This window comes from Cydia splendana, chromosome 18 (genome assembly GCF_910591565.1).
Source record: "Cydia splendana chromosome 18, ilCydSple1.2, whole genome shotgun sequence".
Taxonomy (NCBI): domain Eukaryota; kingdom Metazoa; phylum Arthropoda; class Insecta; order Lepidoptera; family Tortricidae; genus Cydia; species Cydia splendana.
Genome location: NC_085977.1, coordinates 8,689,794 through 8,717,400, shown reverse-complemented (window position 1 = coordinate 8,717,400; position 27,607 = coordinate 8,689,794). Strand labels below are relative to the sequence as shown.

Here is a 27,607-nt window from a genome sequence, read left to right as displayed (position 1 = left end):
ATCTGCTGGGGCTGACAATTGTTGTCATTATGACTTATTTATATTATAAGTTTTAGGCTGCTCTACACCCACCTCAATATATCCTCCTAAGGCCCAGCCATACAAATGAAATATCCAAAATTTGCAACTGAAATTTGAACCTATAATGCAGGGAATAAAGTTGAGTTTGTTTTATTTGAAAATTTAACGAAACAAAACAATTGCAACTCTATTCCTATTCTAATATGGTTTAAATTTCATCGAATTGATTAAGTACTTGGGCCTTCGCAGCATATAATAGTGGTAACAGACTATCGCACCGCACCAAGGTCATTGTGCGACGCACCCATAAGTAAGAGCGAGAAAGCGATATCTCTTTCTCGCTCTTACTTATCGGTGCGTCGCACAATGACCTTGGTGCGGTGCGATAGTCTGTTATTTTACTTCTTGCACATGGGTGACATGGCGCTGTACATGCGCTGCGTGCAATAGTTTATAATCGACAAATCAAGCCTTGCCGATTTCCGAGCCGGTTCAGAATTTGATGCAATGAAACAACTAGAATACCCAAGCGATTATTTTATTTGCAATATCTCCCTTTTATTTTATCCTACTATCACATGTCATATCATAGTATCTATACAATTTTAACAATTAGGTACGAGTATATTGATATAAAATTTCGTAACTACACACTAATATTATTCTTATATCTTATATAAACGACAAAGCAAAATCTAGGTTCCTTTAGTATCCAGACTGTAAATCGTAATTAATGAAATTACCTACATTTAAAGTGAGACGGTAGTGGTTTTAAATGGCAGTCTTTATGACATTGACATTAAGATCAATTTTGCCTAATCTACGAGAAAGATTGATTACTTGTAAGCCAGTCAATTATATATAGCCGGTCAAACAACTTTTTCAGTAGAAAAAGGCGCATAATTCTAATTTTCTATGGGACGATTACTCTTCGCGCCTACATTTTTTAAATTTCTACGACGGGGATGGCTTGACAGACTATATTCGATTCTCAACTGCATGATTGAATTGAATCTGCTTATCATATTATAACATAATTGTTGCAGGAACATAACATACCTAAACCTCTACACATGTATAACCCGCGATAGTTACCCAATGTTCACATAAGTATGCCGTTCTCAACCAAAAGGCGCTATTCCTGTAGAGCTTCAATTCTACCTTATCGACAACTGACAATTAGTTAAAAACGTCACAAATATAGGAACGTTTAAAAACTATAATCACATTTGGGATTGCAAGGACTCGTAGTATTCCAATTCTTCATCGGTGACCGAGGGCCGGAACGCCTCCACGCCTTGCCATAACTCCGATACCCCCAAGACCACTGAGTCGGGACTCAGTTCGCTTTCTTTCACTAAGCCTGTGGACATGAGAAATGAATTTTTGAACGGATGTATCAATGAAAGTTACAACATAATAATAAACAAGTACAGTCAACCAATTTGATTCCTACACCACTGTCAGAACCATGTCACAACCATGAATCAATTTGTTTATCTTCTACGACAGTGCTTATTGAGTGATGTATGTCATGTATCTAGCAGTCAAAGCGACAAGGTTCCATAGTGGCCTTAGGAATCAAATTGGTGAACAGTGTTTCAATAATCATTTGTACATTTTTTTCACGTTTATCATTCATTTCCAAAAGCAGGGATCTCCAAACTACGGCCCGTGGACCGGAACCGAACCGTGAGCCCTGACCCTTGGTTCGCGGAAAGGAAACGAGAGTCGAAGTATTGACCGTGGATCTAGAGTCAAAGAAAATGGAAACCTTGACCTTCTTGTAGGCAGCTTGTAGCTGGGAGAGTGTAATAGTTACCTGCGTGTAACTTCTGTACCAGGCCGCGCACGGCAGCGGAGCGCGCGGTGGACACCACGCTGAGCAGGTCGGCGCCCGTGCAGCCCTCGGGCAGCGCCGCCGCCACGTCCGGCAGGTGCACCTCTGGCCGCAGCTTGTAACTGGGGACAGACCACATGTTGATGATGATGATGATGCATTCCTGTTATCCCTCATTAAGGACATAGAGAAGATGTTAAGACCACATGTTACAGTAACGAAACTGGTTTAAAAACCGGACAAGTGCGAGTCGGACTCGCCCACCGAGGGTTCCGTACTTTTTAGTATTTGTTGTTATAGCGGCAACAGAAATACATCATCTGTGAAAATTTCAACTGTCTAGCTATCACGGTTCGTGAGATACAGCCTGGTGACAGACGGACGGACGGACGGACAGCGGAGTCTTAATGATAGGGTCCCGTTTTATCCTTTGGGTATGGAACCCTAAAAATGGTCTCTGATAAAACTCGCTGCAGACCAAAAAAGGCAGTAGACTAGAGAGTGTAACTATTCCGCAAGATTTGTGACGCCCATTATGAAAACTACGTTCTTTACAATAGAGTTCACTTTCGCGAAGCTACTTTTAATGACTAAAGTTCGTTTTTTTTAGCATTAGAAAGAACTTGAAAGAAGGTAAGCGATCTTGACATGTCTTTTAATTGAAAAACGCTTTATAAAAATCAATAACTATTACATATGAAAGCAGAAGAATATAAATGAATGTATTCGATTCATAATTGTTACATATTTGCTAACTTATTTTTAAAATGTGTTTTTCAATTAAAAGACACATCAAGATTGTTTACCTTATTTCTAATGCTAAAAAAAACGAACTATATACATAAAGTTGGTTCATCGATCACCAACCTTCGGCACAGCGCCTTGAGCACTCTGGTCTTCTCCTCAACGCCGCGGTACGGGCCTACGTAAACTAGTTTGTCAAGTCGTCCGGGTCTCAAAAGCGATTGCTCCAGGAGGTCTGGCCGGTTCGTGGCACCCATTATGAAGACAAGGCTGGTGGCGTCCGCGTCTGTTGGGATACAAATAAATAAAAATTAAATTATCGATCGACATTAACACGACGTGTTTATTCTCACTGCCGAGGGGAAATGATAATAGTGATGCGTTTCGAGATGAAACTTATCAAAATCACAAAAGATTTTTTGAAACTCCTATTAGTTTATCTGTTTAAATGGTTCTATTGGTTCTACCATATAATTTCCAACTAAATGAAGATTACAGTTGTGGAAGAATACAGTAGGCAGAAAAATACCGTGCAGGGGGAGTGAAAAGTCGTATCAGTCTATTGAGAAAACAATATAATCGGAAGGCTTCCCTATGGCCTTGATCCAGAATCTATTAATTTCGTGGTATTTCCATTAGATTTAGATCCAATGCAATCCGAGTCTCAGTAAATAGGTAAAAGTAAAAGATTGCCTTCAGCCTGCGTGACGCCGTCCAGCTCGGCGAGCAGCTGGCTGACGACGCGGTCGCTGGCGCCGCCCGAGTCGCCGGCCGCGCCGCGCCGCGGGGCCAGCGCGTCCAGCTCGTCCAGGAACACGATGCAGGGGGAAGACGCGCGTGCCGACTCGAATACTGAAACAAAATATAATAATATTCTCTTTTGTCAATAAATGTAGAAATTAAGGAGCGCGTCCTGTTCTAGTAGCAAAGAGTATAATTTTACAGTGCAAAGTTTACACAATTAAATCAATGAATCTTTGCTAGTAAGTAGTTAAGTATTAAGACTAAATATGTATAATTTATTTACCTTTTCTAACATTCTCTTCAGACTGGCCAATATACATGTTTAGTAGCTCTGGCCCTTTCACGCTGAGAAAGCTAACGTTGAGTTCCGTGCTCACCGCCTTGGCGACCAGTGTTTTGCCGCAACCCGGGGGGCCATATAGTAAAATACCTGAAAGTATTCTTAAAATTAGAGAAATAATCATAAGTAACGTAAGAAACATAAAGATAAGGAATAGAAAAACACACAAAGTATCATGTAGGCCTTGACAATTTATTAACTTTTGGGGTATTTTGATTGTCATACGTTAAACACGTACAGCGCCATCTAATTCAGCACTCCTTGTACCACTTCGTCTTTTTAGACCCTTGTCTATGATAATACTAACCTGATCGCTTGAGACTAGAGTTCTTAAATAAGTGTGGATATTTGATTGGGAACTCAATGGTTTTCAAAAGTTCTGTCTTCAATTTATCAAGTCCACCTATATCTTCCCAGTGAACCTTTGGTATTTTAGGAGCATCTAGATGTTGACTCTGGAGACTTCTTATTGATTCTAAAAGAAACAAAGTTTAAAGCAATATGTATTATTCAATTTTAACAAGAAGCACTTGTCAATTTGTTAGTGTTAAATAAAATGTATACTTTTTTTATATTTCAGTATATGTAACCAGAAAAGCTAGCCAGTATTTACGTACCTAAAGCACAATTAAAATCATCTTCCTGAAGTAGATGTAAATCTGGATCCTCACAAGGCAAATGTATGTAGCTGTTATGCTGCTTCAAATAAGATTCTCGCATCGCAAAATGCATGAGTGTGTCAATATCACCACATAAAAATGTTTCAGTCTTTGCTGCAACTCTTTGTAAAATATCTTTGGTATGTTTGCTGAGTGTGCCTCCCTCATCGAAAATTATACTATCTGTTACATTTTGGTGTCCATCAATATTCAATTCCATTGCAGAAGCATACCATACAAGCATTTCATATCTTTGCTGGGCACTTAATCTAGAAAGTTGGAACTTTTCTAAGAATATCCTAAGTATGTTTGGTTTTAGTTCCACTTTTTCCGTGACTGCTATAAAAAGGATGGGGTGCTTGGTGTAGTTTTGGTATAGGTCTATTATTGTGTTCATGAAATATTCCATGACTCTGCAGTCTTCATTATTTTCAGGATCTACTGCAAACACCTGTAAAACAAACATTTAAATTAAGGCACAATTATATAAATTATATTGTATCTGCATAATATCTGTATATGAAGTACAACTAAATATTACTGTATTTCAAATGCCTATAGGTATTAAGTATATATACTTATGTTAGGATTGTTAGGCAATGAAAATGAAGGAAGGGTAACTATAGTCTGTCAAGACATTTCCGTCAGTAGAAAAAAGCGCCAAATTAAAAAAATGTAGGCACAAAGGGTTATCGTCCCATAGAAAAAAAAAGTTGCGCCTTTTTTACTGACAAAGTTATTTGACACAATATTTTATTTATTACTATGTTTTACAGGTTTATTTACTACCTCAAAATTATCTAAAAGCACTATGCAAGGAGCAGCTGCCTTTGCTTTCTGCACAGTGGAGTTGATCTTGCTCTCTGTCTGCTTGGCCGTGGAGCTCTGCAGGCTGTTGCAGTCAATCGGTAAGCAGTTCAAACCTAATTAAAACATGTGGATTCTATAAAACATACTAAATTATAATCTACATATTCATTCAAATATGAGTCTATGTATAATGACCATGAAAAATGTATTAAAATATTCCAAAATGAATTACATTTTTGAACACATGGCAGATAAATATTTTACTTATGTTATAAAATATCTTACCATTAAATCGGGCCAATGCTTTAACAACTTGGTGTCTGCCTGACCCAGTAGACCCTGACACTAGTAGCATTGGCAAAATTGGACTTGACAAAGAAGAAGACAGGTCTCCTGTAAAATTAAAAGTTTATCTTTAAACTCTGTGAGTAGTGTAAGTTATTGTAAAAACAAATATTGAAAATAATTTTAATATGCCTTACTTATCTCTCCTGTTACAAATGGACTAATGGCATCTTGAATTTGCTCAAACTTTTGCCTTAACCCAGTAGGACAAGACTGTAACATTTGCAAGTTATTGTTACCAGTTGCCTGGGATTTAAAGAACTCATCTTTTGGTTTTAAAGCATGAATGTTTTCACCCAAAATTAAATGTGTAACTCCCTTGACAATGAAAAATGACTGAATCACTTTTGAATTATATTTAACTTCTAAATCCTTCCTGCCATCAAGTTTATTACATTTGAAGTAAAGTTTTCCCACAGCTTGTACCAGATCAAGGTACTTGTAGTGATATTTGGATGTGACCTCTGGTGTAAGCTCAATGCTGAATAAGTCATTTAAACTCACTAATTTAGGTAATTCAAAATGATTACTCAAAATTTCTTTGACAAAGTCATTGGACAGATCATAGTCATTTACAACAAGACTGACTTCCGCAGTCTCTGCAATACTAGGTGCATGATCCAATGAAGGTATAGTATGAAATGAAATGCTTATATCTCTACAGTGTATTAATCCAAATGATGACAAAATATTATACATTTCATTTTCTGAAGTCAAGGCAATATCTTTGGGTACTAATGTTGAGCCCACAACAGGAACTATTCTAATATCGTCAAGGCTGGCTGATCTATTATCCATCCATAACTTCTTATGTAGTTCAGAAGTTAAGAAGTTTAAATTGTATTTAATCAATACATTATCTTTGTCCATATTGTTTTGTTTGCCTTTGTATTTCGATTTAACATCAGGTGTTAATTTCAGCGCAAGCCATAGGACACCATTGTCGATATAGAACAGATTTTCTGCACTTAATTGTATAAAATCTTCCTTTGATATAAACACACATTTGTGTTGTAACACGGGTAAATTCTCTTCTGCACATTCTTTCAAAAGGTGCCACCGAACGTGTGCAGGAATGGTCCTCAAATGAAACATATCTATGTCTTTTTTAGCTAAGACTTTTCTTTGATAAGAGAGTCTAAACTTTACTGCCAAAAACACGAGGAATGTGTAGTAATTGTACTTTGGGTAGATCACTTTTAGGCAAAATTTGATTATCCATAGTTGAACGGTAATGCGTTCATTCATAATTAACAAAAAGAACAAAAAATAAACAATAATCGTTAGATTTTCAAGACATCAAATACTTTTCTGATTTCAGATAATTTCTGATAACAATACACAATGCTACAAATGTCAAAGTCACTGTCAAACAGGGCTGCCAGTACATAAATCTTCATTATACGATCCTGTGCCCGCAATTATACGAAATTCGATTGCATTATACGAGTACAAAAAAAACTATTATTTTAAATAGATTTTTTGATAACTGGTGAATTTCGGTTTTCGAGGTAAGCCCCCAAATTGTGGGGATCTTTCTCTTTTACTCCAATGACAGCGTAATAAGAGTGACAGAGAAAGATGCCCGCAATTTGCGAACTTGGATTTTCGCGGTTATAGCACTTATAGCCCACGTTGACGTGTAATTAAGTAGTTGCCGTTCCATTAAATCGTATCACAGTATTGGCACACTGTTTTTTGAAGTATTGACAGTAGTTTGACATCGGTGTTTTTTTCGTATCCAATTATACCGATTGACCAACTATACGACATGTATACGAAAATAATTTCATTATACGAATTTCGTAGCCTATTTATTATACGATCTGGCAGCCCTGCTGTCAAAAGCTCCAGGGCTGCCAGTACATAAATCTTGATTATACGATCCAGTGCCCGCAATTATACGAGATTCGATTGCATTATACGAGTACAAAATTAAAAAAAAAACTATTATTTTAAATCGAATTTTTAATAACTGGTGAATTTCGGTTTTCGCGGTAAGCCCCCAAATTGTGGGGATCTTTCTTTTTTACTCCAATGAAGGCGTAATAAGAGTGACAGAGAAAGATGCCCGCAATTTGCGAACTTGGATTTTCGCGGTTATAGCCCACGTTGACGCGTATTTAAGTAGTTGCCGTTCCATTAAATCGTATAACAGTATTGGCACACTGTTTTTTTGAAGCATTGTCAGTAGTTTGACATCGGTGTTTTTTTCGTATCCAATTATACCGATTGACCAACTATAGATGGTCAAGCAAATCTTGTCAGTAGAAAAAGGCGCGAAATTCAAATTTTCTATGAGACGATATCCCTTCGCGCCTACATTTTTCAAATTTGCCGCCTTTTTCTACTGACAAGATCTACTTGACCAACTATATACGTAATAGATACGAAAAACAATCGAATATACGAATTTCGTATCCAATTCTACGATCTGGCAGCCCTGAAAAGCTCACCAAGGATTTATAGGTAAGCTATTCCACGCTTTAATAAAACCGCCGGATTTTTTGGCTGTCAATTTTATTGTATATTTTACCCAAATAAAATTTAGATATAGTTGGTCAAACCAATTTGGCAGTCAGTAAGAACCAGGAAAACTATACTCATCCGTTTCTTTTGGGTGCTAGTACTAAATGTAGACAAAGATAGTATGATTCTCTCTGTCTATGATTGAAATGAGACAGTCCTTTGACAAAATATCCTACGAATAAACAAAATTTCCTAATAAAAATTTTCAATTCATTTATTTAAAAAAAGAAACAATCTTTCAATTTTCATAATATTATTACCGGTTTTTGTAAGCCCTCACGGAACCCAATATTGTAGCAACACTAAACGTCGTCCATCTTTCTTTCCGGTTTTCAAGATGGTGAGTGTTTCGTGAGAGCGTTAAAAAATTGTGAATTATAATATTTAATACTTAAATTAAATCAAAACTCAGTGTTTAAATGTGAAAACCAATTTAAACTACCGATTCTGTAAATAGCTTCAGTTGTATATTTACAACGTAAGTTTTTGCAAGTGAACCTCGTGGCGATGTCGCTTGTCAACAATATTTTTGTGATTTTAGCCGCCCAAGAAGGACGCGAAATCCTCGGCCAAGCAGCCGCAAAAGACACAGAAGAAGAAGGAGGGGTCTGGTGGCGGCAAAGCCAAGAAGAAGGTAAGGAACTTGTTGGTATTGTAAAGTGAGGTTATGTCCATGTCACTTCTTGATGTTCGAGGTTTTTGTTCAACTTTTGTTTTATAGATCACTTGTACAGTTATAAAGTGATCTTTAAATAGAACCAGAAGTACCAGATGATTAACAATTTACACTTGAATTTTAGTGAGAGTAAAATCTGATATATTGAGGCTGATGGTACTTCCAAGTATATGGCCAAATCCTAACCTTCTTATGCACACGTTACTTATACTGTTTTTGTAATTTGCAGAAGTGGTCCAAAGGAAAAGTCCGTGACAAGTTGAACAACCAGGTTCTGTTCGACAAGGCCACCTACGACAAACTGTACAAGGAAGTGCCCCAGTACAAGCTGATCACACCCGCCGTAGTCTCCGAAAGGCTAAAGGTCCGCGGCTCCCTCGCAAGGCGCGCGCTCGTTGAGCTTAGGGAAAAAGGTAACAATGCACTTATTAGACAAATTAATCATAGTCAGCAAAATTAATTTGAATAAAGAGTTCAAAAAGGGAAACAACATATTATGTATAAGCAAAATTTTATTTAAAATCAAAAGAATTCCATACCAATATAGACTTACCATATTATTATCAGTGACTGGTGTTGTGGTTGGCACTGAGTGAATGACCTTGGTAAAGCTTATTTAATGAGGAATATGTTACCTACATTTTAATAGCATTTTTTCGATTTCTTTAAAAGGTATCACATGCTTAAAAATATGCAATAACTGCGGTGTGGCATCCAAAACCCTAATCACTAATTATTATAAATAAATGTTGAGGCTTATTCAACTGTTTGTTATAATTGAGGAGAGCCTTTTCAAAAGTGCTTATTTCTCTATGAAAACCACACAAAAATAAACCCTTTTGAAAAGACACTCCTCAATTGTTGTGTCAGAAAGTAATACTTGAGCACAAAATGTTTTTTTACGGATGTTAATAGTTATTACGTCAACCTAGGCCTGTAAATGGGATTTTCTTCCCACGGGACGGGAAGAAAATCTCACTTCCTGGCCAAGGCAAGACGTAAAACTTTATACGAACCCCAGGGGGGGTAAATGTAAAAGCCCCAGATCGCATATTTATGGCCCTCACCTTCGGTTTGGGCCACAAACACCTGCGATCTGGAGCATTTACGAATTTACCTCCCTAGGTATGTAATGTACTATTGTGCTTTAAATTTTGCTGGGTACTGATCTATGGTAATAACACAAACTTCAACTACTCCATTATCAATATTATCATCCTATTGCCAAGAATATCAAATTGATTTTGTTTTCAAAATATAAAGAAAGTAATGTGCCTAATGTCACATAAAACAAATGGAAATATTTTGTGATGATCATTTGTACTGGAAAATCCATGACGGTCAAAAACTGATATATTGAGTCTGATATTTTTTTAGCGCACAAACCTCATAAGTGCTTGTTACATGTTTCACAAACCGTTTTTGTTGTTCTAGGTTTAATCAAGCAGGTAGTCCAACACCACGGACAGGTGATCTACACTCGCGCGACAAAGGGTGACGACCCAGTCGCGTAAAATTATGGATAAGGTTACAAAATAAAATAAAAAAAACAAATGTGGTTGTTTTAATTTTTATTCCTTCCGTTTTTATGACAGTCACAAGTTAAATATGAAACTAAAGACTTGAATATGAATAATGACATAAAAGAGAAGATTGTTAGGACTTTACACTTCCAGTAAGCGTTTACACCAATCCGCTACTAAAAATGGAACTATAATATGCAACAAACTTGTACAATAGTAACTTTAAAGATTCATACAAAGAGCTTTAATTTAAAAGATTAAAAAAAAATCCTTTGTGTATTGCTACTGTTTAAAAACTGCATTTATCATTCAAAAAACAAATGTATGTATATTATTGCAGGTGACTGTACGAAGTAAAAACGCCCTGTGTTTTAATAGTAGTTGTAATGCCAAATACCATGTTAGTTCGAAATACCATAAAGTTTGTTATCTAAGATGATACTATGGTCGACACGAATGTTTTTGTTTGTCGTCTAAGTCGCTAATCGTAAATCTGGCACGAGGGTACACATCCCTGACGCGGTCCTTGAAGCTTGCCGCCTGCTCATCACTTCCCGTCTCAACCACCACATTGGCCTGTAAAACCAAATATTTAGCTGACTCGTCAATTAGTGCCATGTGCGATAGGTATTCTAATTCATAGGAGACGATTAGAAACAGACGAATATCTTTAACGAACAACCGGGTAACCGACGGGCAGTGCTAATGCTTTTTTTGCGTCAGGTAACTGTCTATTCATAATAATAAAAGACGCGTCAAATACAGTTCGGTTGTAGATATTGAAAACTAACGTTAAACGTACCCAAGTAGCTCCAACATCACAATACACGGGCATCTGATCAGTGACCATGCTTTTCAGCACTACGTTCTGTTCCGATACAACTTTAGCGAGGTTCGCCAGACCGTTCCGATGGTCGGGAACGGGGACGGCAAAGCGAAGAAGCCGTCCGCTGGCGCCCAGACCACGCTGGATATTGCGCGACAGACTGCCGCAGTCTATGTTGCCGCCGCTTATCACGCACACAGCACTAGAATTTTGACAAAATTGTAGGTAAATAAGCGAATGCGAGAATCTATCACATTATATCATATTACATAGTTTATTATTATGCGAGGGAAAAACATGAACACTACGCCAGACACAATAGAAAGAGTAATGGGATTACGCCTATAGGCGTCTAGTGTCCGCCGAGGCAATTTTTCAGTGACACGCTCATGCTCCAGTGCTAACGTACGGTCAAGAAATTCAATTTCAGTTCTGTACCAATTAAGTGCCTTGTCACAGTGAATAATATGAGATAGGCTAGGATAGCTAGCGGCATAGTGCACTTTATATGCCTAGCGGCTTTAATTTTGAGTACCTATAGGATTAAAGCAACACTTATGATGATGCATTAATAATGTACTAGTGAAGCAGGCACTCGAAATGCATATATCCAGTATTATTATTACCTAACCCTTATTGTTAATTATTTTATATTTTTTATTTGTGATAATCGTGAGCCAATGCCATATAGCCCATATACTAATTATTTCATAGGACTAAAACGTAGTGATTTAATTAATACTCTTTGCATAGGACCGGCGGCGGGCCGGATAAAATCCATTCGCGGGCCGTACTTTGCCCACCACTGATCTAGTCTAAAAAGATGGGAATATATCATTTTTATATTGGAAATATACCGTTTCCCTCTCAGCTCGGGCACGAGCCCCTGCATGACGGCGGCCACGGCGCAGACTCCCGCGCCGTCGGCCACGAGCCGCTCGCGCTCCAGCACGCTCACCATGGCTTGTGCGATCGACGACTCTTCTACTACCAGCTAAAACGCATTAAAAGCTAGTTAATTCGAAACTTAACTTCTATTGCTTGCATACATCTGCGAAGAAATTCAAAGGTGTAGGTATGTGAAGTCCCCAATCCGCATTGGGCTAGCGTGGGGACTATAGCCCAATAAGCCCTCTCGCACATGAGAGGAGGCCTGTGCTCAGCAGTGGGACGTATATAGGCTGAATTATTATTTAATTCGAAACTTACAAAAGATCAGAAGGTCTGATTTACTGATATTTTTATGGAATTACACAAAAACAGTCAAATTAAATAGTCACATGGACCTAATTGTGGATGGCAGCTTATACACGTCACGAAGATTCTAATTGATACCGAGGACGACAGACCAGCTGCCTCGTTTAAGTACACGTGCAACAGGATCCGTTGTGACATACCTAATCTAATCTAATATCTCGCATACTAGAGTTGTTTGATAGCAAACATGTTGGTCCTTCGAGCCGGATCGAATTATGTTTCAGTAGTAAGTATTTACAATACAATATAGTCCGGTGGCCGGCTGCATGAAACAAACCTGATCAAAAAATAGAATATACCTACCCTGTAGAGGTACCTGACATTTAGTAGCTTCCAACGCACTTGGTCGGCCTAGGCTTAACCTGGCAGATTTTGTACAAATGGCAAAAACGTTGGACAAAAATTCATCAAAAAAAACCTCATCGAAAAATAGAATGAAACTTGTATGGTAGGATACCTGACTTTGAGGACAGTAAAAAAAAAAGTGGTCGGCCTCACCTTAGCCTGGCAGTTTTTGCAGTCCGACCAGATTTATTGGACCACGTGACAGCTACAATTTACCTCATCGAAAAATAGAATGAAACAAACGGATTATAATAGCTAAAATAAATCTGTTGACGTGTGTTTTGGTCGGCCTCACCTTAATCTGGCAGTTTTTGCAGTCCGACCAAATTTATAAAAAAAATCATGAAAAAAAACCTATCGAAAAATCGTATGAAACATGTATGGTACGATAGCTGTCTTTGAGGACAGTAAAAAAAAATGATCGGCCAAATCCTGTGTTGGCAGGTTCTTGTGTCCGACCAAATTTGTGGTACCACGTGAGAGCTACAATTTACCTCATCGAAAAATAGAATGAAACAAACGGATTATAATAGCTAAAATAAACCTGTTGACGTGTCTTGGTCGGCCTCACCATAACCTGGCAGTTTTTGCAGTCCGACCAAATTTATAAAAAAAACATGAAAAAAAACCTATCGAAAAATCGTATGAAACTTGTATGGTACGATAGCTGCCTTTGAGGACAGTAAAAAAAAATGGTCGGCCAAATCCTGTGTTGGCGGGTTCTTGTGTCCGACCAAATTTGTGGTACCACGTGAGAGCTACAATTTACCTCATCGAAAAATAGAATGAAACAAACGGATTATAATAGCTAAAATAAACCTATTGACGTATGGCTTGGTCGGCCTCACCGTAGCCTGGCAGTTTTTGCAGTCCAACCAAATTTGTGGTACCACGTGACAGCTACAATTTACTTCATCGAAAAATAGGATGAAAAAAAACGGATTATAATAGCTAATATAAATCTGTTGACGTATGGCTTGGTCGGCCTCACCTTAGCCTGGCAGTTTTTGCAGTCCGACCAAATTTGTGGTACCACGCGAGAGCTACAATTCACCTCATCGAAAAATAGAATGAAACAATCAGATTATAATAGCTAAAATAAACCTGTTGACGTATGTTTTGGTCGGCCTCACCATAACCTGTCAGTTTTTGCAGTCCGACCACATTTATAAAAAAATCATCAAAAAAATGTTATCAAAAATCGTATGAAACTTGTATGGTATAGATAAAATTCTTTCAACTGAGCTTGTTCACTTACCTGTACTAACAATGGCATTGTTCTATTACAATCCTATTATCTGCTTTTGTTCTCGTAGGCGCCAACCAATTTACTTACAAAATAAGTTAGAAGTACATTGCATGTATATTGAATTCTAAACCTTATTTCTTGTTGAATGGGGTTAAAATGGTCTAAAAAGATAATATCATATTCAATCTTTTGGAAAGTCACATGCACCTTAGCCACGACAGGTGTCGGTGGTTGTTAAATGCAAAAAAAGTTGGGTTAGCCATTATTTAGTTAGTGTATTTTGTAGTCTATTGTTTAAAGAAATAGAGTCGTTAATATATACTAACATTTCAAGGCGGTTATAATCTGCTTTTACTACGAGGGGATTATCCTAATTTGTGGTTTACCACTCAATGGTATTGTATTCTTGAGACTCTTTGAGTAAACTAGCTCAGATCGCTTGATTCACACTATACGATAGCTGCCTTTGAGGACAGTAAAAGTAAACTGGTCGGCCTCACCTTAGCCTGGCAGTTATTGCAGTCCGACCAGATTTATGATACCACGTGACAGCTACAATTTACCTCATCGAAAAATAGAATGAAACAAACGGATTATAATAGCTAAAATAAACCTGTTGACCTGTTTGGCTTCGTCGGCCTCAAGGGGATCCCATGCCCAAATGACTTTCGATCTGAATAGTTTTCTAATGATTTTTGTAGCATATCATATTAACAGCAACGACTTTAAGCAATATAGTATCCCATATTTACTTCGAGATATTTAGCATCAAAATTGATTTCGTATACGTAAGATCTTTCACAGCAATCGAGAATCGAGATACGAAAAAAGTGTTTTTATAGACAATGTTAAAAAAAAATTAAAAATAAGTATTCATTTCATTCAAAATCCGGTATACTAAAATGGAGATAAAATAGACCCGTTAGCCGTTTCTCTTATAATGAGGAGGCACACTGAAAGGTTAGGACAGATGTCGCCTCTGTAATTCATCATTGTTTACGATTTGTGACAAGCGTATGGTTGCGAATTTTTTACTAATACTTCCGATTTATCAAGAAATATGTATCCATTTATGACTTGTACGGGAACTATAAACCGAGCTTCGAAGGAGAAATGCTACAGTTGACGGAAAAAAGGCTGATTTGATACAAAGATAATCACTTAATATATATGAGGTTATCTTGTGTATTTTACCGTTTATTCAAATTTTGGAAGGCTCACGTGCAGTTTTTCCTCTTATATTACAAGTGTTCGATTGAAAACTAAGCTTTGGTGTATACCTGGATCACCTGCATGTACAAGAAGGCGTTTCATATACGCCCGCCCTACGACACATCAGATAGGTACACAAAGTCGTGATGCGTATGGAGTACAGCATGTCCAGGCCATGCCATTATGCCCTAAATTATGTACTACTTCATTAAAACTTAGCTTACCTCTGTATTTACTCTTTCCAAAATATTTATCTTCCTTAAAATGCAGCCTACACAAACGTTCTTTCTCATTTGCCTTAGTTTTTGATACTCAAAGCTTTTTCTCACCGATTTATGCATATCGGGTCCTTGGGAAAAAAGGGAGATCCTATATTTCCACAATTTGTCGCACACTATTGCAGTATTGTGGAGAAAAAGGAGAATGTTTACAATTTATTTGAAACAATGTATGCGATTTGACAGTAACAGCAACTCCACTATGGAGGCGCCACCTGGCGTGATAAAATGTCAGTTTGCCTCCTCATTCTATCTGTAGTGGAAAAGTAGGATATACGATTCAAAACTTGTGAAAAATCGATGAAAACCTTTTAATTTTTGACATCTGTGAGACATCATCTCAACGTAAGTGTTACTCTGAAACCACGCCGGTAGTAAGAAAACGTTATTTAGATATTAGATAGATGTATGAATAAAATTTGAACTAAATGTTTTCTTTTTTTTAAAGACCTCTAAGACCTCCATGGACTCATTTACTTATGACTTTTTTCAGTTAGCATTATTAGTTCAGTTTAAGCTGCGAAGAAACCATATTTTCAATATAGAAATTATTATTCTTTATAAATGTGGTCGAACTGCAAAAACTGCCAGGCTAAGGTGAGGCCGACCAAGCCATACGTCAACAGGTTTATTTTGCTATTATAATCCGTTTTTTATTCATCTTATTTTTCGATGAGGCAAATAATAGCTGTCACGTGGTACCACAAATTTGGTCGGACTGCAAAAACTGCCAGGCTACGGTGAGGCCGACCAAGCCATACGTCAACAGGTTTATTTTAGCTATTATAATCCGTTTTCTTGTCGTCCTATTTTTCGATGAGGTAAATTGTAGCTGTCACGTGGTACCACAAATTTGTTCGGACTGCAAAAACTGCCAGGCTACGGTGAGGCCGACCAAGCCATACGTCAACAGGTTTATTTTAGCTATTATAATCCGTTTGTTTCATTCTATTTTTCGATGAGGTAAATTGTAGCTCTCACGTGGTACCACAAAATTGGTCGGACACAGGAACCTGCCAACACAGGATTTGGCCGACTACTTTACTTTTACTGTCCTCAAAGGCAGCTATCGTACCATACAAGTTTCATACGATTTTTCGATAAGATTGTTTTGATGTTTTTTTTATAAATGTGGTCGGACTGCAAAAACTGACAGGTTATGGTGAGGCCGACCAAGACACGTCAACAGGTTTATTTTAGCTATTATAATCAGTTTGTTTCATTCTATTTTTCGATGAGGTAAATTGTAGCTGTCACGTGGTCCAATAAATCTGGTCGGACTGCAAAAACTGCCAGGCTAAGGTGAGGCCGACCACTTTTTTTTTACTGTCCTCAAAGTCAGGTATCCTACCATACAAGTTTCATTCTATTTTTCGATGAGGTTTTTTTTGATGAATTTTTGTCCAACGTTTTTGCCATTTGTACAAAATCTGCCAGGTTAAGCCTAGGCCGACCAAGTGCGTTGGAAGCTACTAAATGTCAGGTACTTACCTCTACAAGGTAGGTATATTCTATTTTTTGATCAGGTTTGTTTCATGCAGCCGGCCACCGGACTAATACTCTTTATTGCACACCTCACATACTCGTAGTTTACAATAAATGTAATTGTATGTGTAGTATTTATATAATAAATCGAGTAATGTCCTAACCATTCTATCAAGTTTGCCCCTGATTGTGGCAAAGGCGTTAGCGCCCACAGAAGATGCATTAAGCCCCTCGGCTAGATTGGATACGACCGGCACATTCGTCGGCTTCCCAGCCTGCAGCGCCTTCATCATCTTCGGAACTTTTGCGCATTCCGCTCCCTATAGATAATACAAAATTAGATTAATCTAATGTTGATCACGTAGGCACGGTAGGCACCTACTGTAATGTCGCGCGTGTCACGTGACTCATTGAAAGTGCTGTATAATTTATTTTGCACTATTGCCGTAGTACCTAAGTCACCTAATCGTGAGTCGCCTTAAATACATTGCATGTGCGCGACTACGTAATCACAATAAGTTAAGGCATCTCATTCTACTACGCTGCAGTGATTTTGATTTACAGGGTTGCCGACATGCCGAATATATATTCGTGAAAATATAAGCTCGTAATGTAAGTCGGTATCTCACATAAACAAGGCAGGAGCACTTGAGCTTCTTGCAAGCAACGAGAACTGCTGCGAGGAGTGCACCGCTCGCCACGGGCACGATCACCGCGTCCAGTTCCGGAAGCTGCGTAACTATCTCCACACCCACTGTGCCCAGTCCTGCCATTACGGCGGGGTCGTCTGATCTGCAATGCCGTAGGTATTGTTTGATGATTTAGTTTTCAAAGCGCAAATTGCTAAGATTGGTAGTACAGGCGTCGTGCGCTTAGATACCTACTACGTTATCTACATAATGGAATAACTAGGCGCCTAGAGATAACAATGTTGATTGAAAACTAGGTACTACAGGTATGTTGGGTATTCGTTTTATAAGTGTAATTAATCAAATGCAAATAAGCAAGTACCTATGTAGTAGGTAGTTAGACAGTTTCAAAAAGACAGGTACTATTATACTAGTTACTTTAGGTAAAGAATCTGCGCGGCGATTTTCTAGTAGAAGGTATCTGAGCTTATTGACTAAAACCCGAGACTAAAACTAATAGTTTATGCATTATATTTTTAATCTAATACCAATCAACTTCAAGCAGCCAAGCCTTCAACCAGCCCATAGATAACCTATGAAAACTTCTTACCGACAGCAGTGGGGAGACACTCCTGACTTCGGTCGAACTCGGCTCCGTTCGGCTCAGCATTGCTCCGAGCAATTATTAGGGTTGGCACCACTTGACTTCCTTGTGCGTGCACGACCACAGATAAGATAATCACTTGAATTTTGACAACCCTAAATAGCCGAAAGGGATAGTGCTATATATTAGAAAGGGATAGCATGATTCGACCTTGAATCGCTGTCAAACTTCGGGTTTGTAGGAAGTGTCCATTCTGTACGGTAGTACTATTATTTCTTCTGTGCCGACAGCCTCAGTTAAACCTCAGACTTATAATACGAATGAACCTCATTATTATCCGGTGGCTCTCATCAGCCACTTTCTGTGCGTAGTTGGTCGCATCTTGAATATTTTCCCCGTATAAGACCACGTCTGCGCCGAGCTCCGAGCAGCGGTGCACGAGCGCCGGCGGCGTGCGCTCCGGGAGCACCACCATCACCTTTTGCATGCACATAAATTATTAAACTTAGGTATACCTAAGTGTTAAGTCGACAATCCCAAACTCAAGCGATATTTTTATTAAAGAGAGGTATGAGCACTGTGAATGTCATCTCGTTTTGTGTGGTAAGGCCATAGACCTACCATCCGCTCGCGCTTGACAGACAGCTGAAGTGTGCGAAAGGGAAGCCATCACGTATACACAAGCCCCCTACTCTGTCTGTTCTCTTTGACGGCGCAGCAACTAGTATCATTTCTCTTTCTTTGCTCTTTTAAACATGCCGTTTGTCAAAAAAGGACAACCATACTGTTGACAAGATGGACTTCAAATCCAAGTGTCCCCTTTTTAGGTGACCCAGGTTGTGCATGTGTGCGTAAAAACGTATATGTGTGCTCTTTTAGGGATGTGAAAAGTCGACTTTAATCATGTTATATATCGATAAACGCTACACAGCGGAACGAAATAGCGATTAACTGAAGCTTCAATATCTTCGTTAAACATAAACATAATTGAAATGCTAATGGATAATGAATATATTATAATGTAATAAAATAATTCAATTATTGCAGAACACCTATTTTAGTAGGTATTTATGTATTTTAATTAAATATCTGAACTTTCCCTTGGTTCTCTCCTGGGGCGTGACTATAAAATTGTGATCTGATAACCACAATAAAGAATAAAAGCGATTTTGTTCATTTTAGGTATCGTTAAACCATTGAAGAAAAATTAAAATTGCAAGAAATGTCGATAGTTTATCGATATGACTTTATCGACATGGCTACAGCAAAGTGGGCCGCTTTGTTAATCGTACACTAAACAAAAAGTGGTCCCAGTGACAGCTCGCTTGGAAGGTATCTGTATATTCTTATATCTATGCGTATACAGGGTGATTGGAAATTCGCCGTATTCCTTGAAAGGGGTTATTCTATGGGTCATTTGCAATGATTTAAGTCCAGTCAACCAGGGGTCAAAACTCATTGGTTTTCAAGTTATTTGAGTTTTTTGTTTATAAAACCCGCCTTTCGACTAAAAAGTGGTAATTGTGAAAAAACTACTCAAATTTGGAATTAAAAAAAGCATTCATCTAATAGCCAATAAACTACTGATTACGTGAAATAAAAAATAATGCCCAAGCTTTGGAAAATTTTCCAAAAAAAAAAGGATTTGAAGTCACAATTTTTTTGTAATTTTCCCAAGACTTTGTAACATTTTAAGGCATTACTTAAAAAAAAAAGTATGACACTTTGCGTACAAAATGCAGAAATGAGTTCCTCAGTTCCTCAGCTTTCCAAAAAAGTACGAATGTCGACATTTTCTCTTACACTTTTTGAAATAATAATAATAATAGCAGAGCAGGCGGAAGACTTGACCTAGCGTACTTGACTATTAATCGGTTTGTTTGTGTCACTTTATTATCTCCATGGGCTTTATTTGTCCCTTAATCGGTTTGTTTATGTCATTTTAGCATCTTCTTGGGCTTTATGTGTCTTCGTTACCTTATCTTATCTTATTTTCTTGGGGTAGGGGTCACATCCTTGCCTTCGGTGACACAAACTAACTAATTAAGGGTCATTACGGTAATTAGTTTCTACGTAAGCATTTTTTGTGTTCGGTACCTTATCTTATGTTATTTTCAAGGGGTGGGGGTGCTTTCTATGGAAAAAAAGTTGAAAATAAGTGATTGATTACTTACTGCACAAAGATTAAATAAGGCTCGGTTGGTCCCAACCTTACTCCATGGAAAGCACCCCCACCCCTTGAAAATAAGATAAGATAAGGTACCGAAGATAAAAAATGCTTACGTAGAAACTAATTACCGTAATGACCCTTAATTAGTTAGTTTGTGTCACCGAAGGCACGGATGTGACCCCTACCCCAATAAAATAAGATAAGATAAGGTAAAAAAGACAAATAAAGCCCAAGAAGATACTAAAATGACATAAACGAACCGATTAAGGGACAAAAAAAGCCCATGGAGATAATAAAGTGACATAAACAACCGATTAATGGTCACGTACGCTAGCTCAAATCTTCCGCCTGCTCTGCTATTACTATTATTATTTTAAAAAGTTTAAGAGAAAATGTCGACATTCGTACTTTTTTGGAAAGCTGAGGAACTGAGAAACTCATTTCTGTATTTTGTACGCAAAGTGTCATACTTTGTTTTTAAGTAATGCCTCAAAATGTTACAAAGTCTTGGGAAAATTACAAAAAAAATGTGAAATCAAATCCTTTTTTTTGGAAAATTTTGGAAAGTTTTGGCATTTTTTTTTTCATTTCACGTAATCAGTAGTTTATTGGCTATTTGATGAATGCTTTTTTTAATTCCAAATTTGAGTAGTTTTTTCACAATTACCACTTTTTAGTCGAAAGGCGGGGTTTTTAAACAAAAAACTAAAAAATGAAATAACATGAAAACCAATGAGTTTTGACCCCTGGTTGACTGGACTTAAATCATTGCAAATGACCCATAGAATAACCCCTTTCAAGGAATACGGCGAATTTCCAATCATCCTGTATGAACATCCCATGAGTGCGAAAGAGTCAGACTACCAAAGAGAAAACGTAACCACTTTTGAGTTTGACGACGGCCGCGGACGGCCAAGAGCATAACACGGTAATTTTCAAATTGAAAAATATACACGGATTAGGACGAAAAGTATTAAATAAAGTAATTCAGTGAAGATGGTGTCTTGTAGTGTGCCGGATTGCAGTGTCACAGGGCCAAATAGTCCAAGCAAATACTCATTTCAGAGGATTTATGATATTCCGAGCGAAATTTTCATAACGATATTTTGTCAAATTAACAGCGTAAAAAGTGTAAGAAGCCGGTTTATACAGTTCATTATAAGTTTTTCTTCCTTTGTGTGCTAATATTTTATCATATTAGGCTATAATTTAAAATATTTAGTGTAAAAACTCTTCTGTTACTTTACGCTAGGGCTTGACAAAATGTTAATATGACAGTATCGATAACTTGTCGGTATATTAATAGCTGATGTAATTATTTCTTCACAAGACATCATTAAGATATTAGCTTTTATAACCGACTTCAAATAATAACGATTGTTATACCTTTTTGAAGGTGTTCATGTATAGCGGTAAACTTAAACTTCACTTTCCAACACAGTAAGAGTTACATTAAGATAAGTCTGCAACGATTTTGATGGCAAACGCAGTGCAAGTGTTATTTATACGTCATAATGTCGTAGAATTTTTACGTTTAAAATAACACATTTGAAAAAGTAGTCGATAAAGCAATCAAACATCGACAGATTATTAATATGTTGTAACATGACATCACTATTTTTGATCTCACATAGACAATTTACGCACACACTTGCATTTCATTTTTGGTCACTTTTGAAGATTGACAGTTGTTCTTTGTCATCTAATTCTATGTTCCAAATGGATGCCGTTACAATGGATTCATCCAAATGGACGGCATCCTAATATTAAACATTGTACGTTTTTGACATTCACGGACCGATTATGGAGTGCAGCCACGCTATTTGGACTGTTGGAAGGCTCGTCAGTGGCCGGGTGGATTTCAAAATCCAGCGAAAACTTATGGTTCGGTCTTTATAAAAAAAACTAGTAGGTTGTGCGAGTTGCAACTTTTTTATATGTTTTTAAGAACTATTATCTTCATATTCCTTCAATTACCATCTCCAATAACTTAATAGTTTTTTTTACATAAAATGTTTTATGTGTCTAAAATCATCACCGTCTACCGGAAAAATCTGAACTTTTTGTTTGCAGTGAAAATTATAGCATACCTATCGTACGATTGCGATTTTTCTTTTACTTATATCTTTTCCATGTTGTTGTTTAACACATGAAAAAATATGCAATAATTCCTTCACCGAGAAAGTACATTTAAAAATATTTAAAATTTTGTCACGAATATTCGTCAACACCGTCATGGTAAAGTCAATGTGAGCTTATCTCCGTGTATGAACAACGAAATACCGCTAAAGGTCCTTGCCCTATTTTTCACTTTAATATAGAATGCCAAAAATGATTTCACTATAAAGTCACATCACTGAATCGTGAGAAATATTACGAACAAATTTGTAAAACGTAGTTTGTCACAACAGACCATCATCACCGTTATGCTTTGGTTTAAAAAAGTTACAAATGATATATTAGAAATAATTACTGAAATGAATGGCAAACTACATGAAGTTTATTGTGTAGCATAGACATTAACTACTATTATTCGTATTCTAGAAATAAAAACAAGAAACTCAAATCGTCAACACCATACCCATCATCACCGGGAAAAAATGACGACCGGTGATGATTTCATGTGTATGGTGACGACGGTTCTCAGAAACTTTTCTAGTTATTTTGCTATAATTCATTATGAAATTAAGCTGTATGTTTGAAAAACGTTCTCTATGTCTTCTAACACTATATAATGTCTACCTTATAAATGTAGAATAAATGTAGAAGAAGATATAACTATTTCTTTCACACTAGAGGATGGTTAGATTTAATTAACATTTTGACTGAAGTAGGCAAAATTTAGGTCACTTAGAACTTAGAACATACAAATGTTTTTTTTTTTTTATAATCTAATAATGTAAATTGTGCAACATAGAGTCTGTAATTGCATGTTAGTCGTGTTAAAACAAAGTATTTAAACAAGCAACATATATTGAGTTTTAAGCGACCATAGGCTACGGTACTGGCTCACTATCGTGATGGCTTTATGTTTTTTGATAATATTATATTAATTGATGTAAAAAGCGCTGGTGGCCTAGCGGTAAGAGCGTGCGACTTTCAATCCGGAGGTCGCGGGTTCGAACCCCGGCTCGTACCAATGAGTTTTTCGGAACTTATGTACGAAATGTCATTTGATATTTGCCAGTCGCTTTTCGGTGAAGGAAAACATCGTGAGGAAACCGGACTAATCCCAATAAGGCCTAGTTTCCCCTCTGGGTTGGAAGGTCAGATGGCAGTCGCTTTCGTAAAAGCTAGTGCCTACGTCAAATCATGGGATTAGTTGTCAAGCGGACCCCAGGCTCCCATGAGCCGTGGCAAAATGCCGGGATAACGCGAGGAAGAAGAAGATATTAATTGATGTATATAATTACAGCAATTAATAATTATACCATTGGGTAGTCACCGGACCCAATACCTAACATTTTGTAACTTATGACATGCATTACAAGTAGGGGTCTTGCAACTTATAAAACACTGATTATATATTAATGTTTAGCTATTAAACAACATATATATGGATTTAAATTTTAGCTATTTTTAAAGTTAATTTATAAAACAACAAAAATACAAACTTATGCAATGAATCAAATTATCAAAAAAAAAAGTAATATATCATAAAAATTAAGCTCATTGGTAAGCCAGCAATTTTATAATATGATATAAATACCAAGTTATGCAGTAGATAAAAGAAGATGCGGGTTTACACTGATAATAAGAGTACAATATCGTTAATATGATTTAACATTGAAAAAACCCAAAAAAATAAATGAATACATAAATTGCCAGCGAAATGCTATACATGGAAGTATTCTGTCCGCTCAATTATGACCCAACGCAAACTACCCCGCGATAGGCGGTACTTACAAACTGCTCGATTGGCAATCTCAGTACCACCGAGATGACAGTCAGTGACAAATGGCTAAATTGATTTATTAAAACAACGTTTTTTTGTAATTAAAAATATATTAATGTGTCGTGAAGTGGTCCAGAAGTTATTTTAGTTCATACCAAGGACAGTGGAATCACTTTTCACTTGTAGTAAACAGATAACTTCAGTAGAATTTGGAAAAAACATGACGATTTGTTTTCAATACTACCGTGCTAAGCTAAAACGTAACAACTGCATACGACTTTCATAACAACATACGACTTTTTAAATTGCGAGGATAATAGGGATGGTGTTATGCTAAATGAAGTAGACTATTTTATTAACTTGTGTTTGGTTTAGGTATTTTCTATATAATTATAAATGTAGTAATAAATTCCTTCTTACAGATTTGTATTTTCCTTTTTTATTTCATGAGATGGAGCTATAAAAAAACTACCTAGTTATTTCAAATTAATAATCAGATTTGGTATTGTCATTTTACATTACTTTCCATTCAGATTCCCACAAGATGCTATTCGCAGAGAACTATGGAAAAAAGCTGTCCAATTAGAGAGACATGAAATTGAGTGGATGCCTGGCAAGATATCAAGAATATGTTCTATTCATGAGATATAACCCGTGAGATAATCATACCCGGTCTCCTATATGTAGATACATTTTTCCTGAATTTTTCCTTTCACTGAATTAATTTAACAAATACACACATTATCTGAAATGTTGATCATTTGAATCCACCCTCTACTGTCACATATATGTAGGTTCTCTCTCAAGCCATTTCCGTCAGTAGAAAAGAGCGGCAAACATATTAACTCACATTATAGACGGGTCTAACGCGAATTATATTCAATTACCTGGATTTACCGACGTAAATCAGTTTCGTTTCGTATAATGTGAGTTAATATGTGTTCAAAACGCGAAAGTTTAAAATATTATAAGAGCGGCAAATTTAGAAAATGTAAGCGCGTCTGTGGTCCTATACAAAATTTTAATTTTGCACCTTTTTCTACTGACAAACTTGCTTGACCGGCTATATACATATAAAATATTCTGAACTGAAAGCGGGGATTTGTTGTGACTCCGCCTGTTCAAATATTTTTGACCCGATTCGTGTACCCATGTAAATTTTGCAGACTGTATAGCCAGTCCGATTTCTAAGATCAAGTTCGCCATACATTTACTATGGCGTACTTGATCTTAGAAAAACGAACAGACGAGCAGATTGATAATAAAATATACAAAATACTTATTATAGCGGAATACATTTATACAACAATGATATATTTAATTATGTTGAGTTAGTCTGTCATGTCATAACAACATTTTAACTAGTTATCTTTTAATCTGCATTAAATTATTATACGTGAATTATTTGACTGGTTCTTCACTGTATGGCATAAACCTATCCCTGTCCAAGTCATATTCTAATCAAATATGAACCGCGAAATCTCAGCGGCCAGTACGTACAGCAAGAAGGTTATTAGCGGATTAATGTCGCTGATTGGTAGTTATTGACATTATATGCATTTCATCTACACTTAGCTATGTACCATTAGTGTAATAAAGATGACTCTTATTTTGTTTACCAGCTTTGATTACAGGCTCTGTAAACGCGTCGTCTTATTTGAATGTAGGCGTAATTGTGTATGTGTGCTAATTTGGCCCGAGAATTTGAACGGTAATGTTCCTAAAGGCGGTATCCATGGTTATATATGATCGCAGTAAATTGCCTATTTCGGAATATAAATTATTTAAAATTATACCATAAAAATACTTGTTATATATTTATTTATATCAATAAAATGTATTTTTTATAATTTTCTAAAAATAATTTATGTAGCTAGTCTTATGTTCAAAAACATGTTATTTGTAATGTTTATTAAAGTTCTAAAGTCTTACAATTAAAAAAAGTTTTTGTTTTTTTAATACGTTTTTATTACATATATAAATTAGTTCCCAAATCGTCATTACCGTACATGCAGTGTCATTACCGTCTATAAAAGAGTCATTACCATACCATGGTTGTCATCACCATCTTGCGTTTTTATTTTCCGAAAGCGATAACTTCAAATATAAGCCACAAATGATTGTATAAATACCATGAATATACTCAATATACAGCCCCCCATTACTTTACCCAGCTAGAATCGTGTTAAATTAAACATTAAAAAAAAAAAAAAATTGTATGGTGAAATTTTTTGTGATGAAATCCACCCGGCCACCTTTAGGGCCGGAAACGCGCGCCTACCATCAGGCGGGCCGTATGCTTGTTTGCCATCGACGTAGTTTTTAAAAAAAGATATTGATTAATATGAAATGTTTACCGGAACACCGAGGGCCCTGCCGTGGTAGGCGGCTGCCAGAGCCATGCTGCCGTTCGAAGGCACAACAACTCCTCGTTTGGCCGCGGACTCCGAGCAGCAGAAGGCGTTGCGGACACCGCGCTCTGCGACACTAAGTAAAATAAATAAAAATTAAATAAGTAAATCTTTAGTTCTCAAAATACAATTTCTGAAATTCCACACGAGCTCCCAACAGGATGCACCAATTATTTGTGACGTTCCACGGCAAAAGGTACCTTATGGCGGCCGGCGCTTACGTCGCATAGCGCCGCAATAATATTGGAGCGGCGTTAATAATCGCAACCGCTATAAGGTACCTTTACCCGTGGGACGTCACATTTAGTCATGAGTGTCATGACCTCATGTAACTGTTGGATGAGAGCAGTGCGTTACACAGTCGTTGTGGAGATCCTTGAAGGAGGTTAGGATGTCTATGATGTCGAGCAGTCAACTGATGAGTTAGTCAAGTTAGTGTCATGTATCATAACTTACCTTCCAGTATATTGCAGATTTTCACATTTCAAGTAAATATTATAATCCATGTATTTACTTATTTTTGCTTCCTGTAAAATTATATATATCTACATATATACATGTTTATATTATTACAGTGAATATGTCAGATGCACATTTTTACTAGAGCTTACAGATTTTTTACAGTACTTACACAAAGTGGGGTGTGAATAACACTCCCTTCTATGTTTTCTATTGCCTGTTTTACATCATTGAAATTTAATACATGTGGCTGTTCCATTTTTTCATAGTCCTCCTAAAATGTTCATAAAATAATAAGATCATTTCTACATTTAAGGTAAACACCTACCTACGTAGGTCATAAAATAGTCAGTAGACACTAATTGTGCACCGGGTGTTGACATGCCTGTAGAAATTGGAGAGTGCTCCTGGTACTGATGTTCTTTACAAATACAGTACCGGAACCGGGTATTCCGGTCCTCGCCATACAAACTCAGTACCGGGAGCATTCCCTAGTAGAAATATTGTGACAGGCATCCTGATTCTGGTCAACAGAAGAGACTGCATGACTTAAATA

At 37.0% G+C, this 27,607-nt stretch overlaps 3 protein-coding genes across 3 annotated transcripts in view; 1 reads left to right on the top strand and 2 right to left on the bottom strand.

The window, feature by feature from the left end:
• Nucleotides 1-702: 702 nt before the first annotated feature.
• LOC134799519 (uncharacterized) lies at nt 703-6,840 on the bottom strand. The gene is made up of 10 exons (XM_063771937.1): nt 5,641-6,840; nt 5,444-5,551; nt 5,138-5,271; nt 4,307-4,799; nt 3,997-4,164; nt 3,633-3,779; nt 3,299-3,457; nt 2,729-2,891; nt 1,844-1,983; nt 703-1,384 (listed from the first exon to the last, which is right to left on the bottom strand). Exons 1-10 carry the CDS (start codon nt 6,749-6,751, stop codon nt 1,245-1,247), a joined length of 2,763 nt encoding a protein of 920 aa, XP_063628007.1. The 5' UTR covers nt 6,752-6,840; the 3' UTR covers nt 703-1,244.
• Nucleotides 6,841-7,570: 730 nt separating this feature from the next.
• The window catches only part of LOC134799649 (small ribosomal subunit protein eS25), a 215,491-nt gene continuing 195,454 nt past the window's right edge, over nt 7,571-27,607 (top strand). Inside the window, exons 1-4 of the mRNA XM_063772088.1 lie at nt 7,571-7,576; nt 8,574-8,666; nt 8,938-9,121; nt 10,143-10,249. Of these exons, the coding sequence (XP_063628158.1) occupies nt 7,571-7,576; nt 8,574-8,666; nt 8,938-9,121; nt 10,143-10,222 (363 nt within the window). The 3' untranslated portion in view covers nt 10,223-10,249. The remainder of the gene's footprint in view (nt 7,577-8,573; nt 8,667-8,937; nt 9,122-10,142; nt 10,250-27,607) is intronic.
• LOC134799542 (L-threonine ammonia-lyase-like) lies at nt 10,274-27,350 on the bottom strand. Its single transcript, XM_063771976.1, has 9 exons — nt 27,224-27,350; nt 27,049-27,119; nt 26,539-26,668; nt 18,443-18,594; nt 17,513-17,675; nt 17,048-17,203; nt 11,915-12,051; nt 11,034-11,259; nt 10,274-10,807 (listed from the first exon to the last, which is right to left on the bottom strand). The coding sequence occupies exons 1-9, from the start codon at nt 27,308-27,310 to the stop codon at nt 10,673-10,675; spliced, it is 1,257 nt and encodes a 418-aa protein (XP_063628046.1). The 5' UTR covers nt 27,311-27,350; the 3' UTR covers nt 10,274-10,672.

What these genes read in the sequence shown, in the direction of transcription:
- LOC134799542 (XM_063771976.1), bottom strand. Translation starts at nt 27,310, where the DNA reads ATGGAACAGCCACATGTATTAAATTTCAATGATGTAAAACAGGCAATA. An exon ending in TTATTCACACCCCACTTTGT is followed by an intron (nt 27,120 to 27,223) that starts GTAAGTACTGTA and finishes ATAATTTTACAG; the next exon opens with GAAGCAAAAATAAGTAAATA. An exon ending in AATCTGCAATATACTGGAAG is followed by an intron (nt 26,669 to 27,048) that starts GTAAGTTATGAT and finishes TATTTTACTTAG; the next exon opens with TGTCGCAGAGCGCGGTGTCC.
- LOC134799519 (XM_063771937.1), bottom strand. Translation starts at nt 6,751, where the DNA reads ATGAATGAACGCATTACCGTTCAACTATGGATAATCAAATTTTGCCTA. An exon ending in TGAAGAGAATGTTAGAAAAG is followed by an intron (nt 3,458 to 3,632) that starts GTAAATAAATTA and finishes ATTTTGTTTCAG; the next exon opens with TATTCGAGTCGGCACGCGCG. An exon ending in CGGCGTCACGCAGGCTGAAG is followed by an intron (nt 2,892 to 3,298) that starts GCAATCTTTTAC and finishes GTATCCCAACAG; the next exon opens with ACGCGGACGCCACCAGCCTT.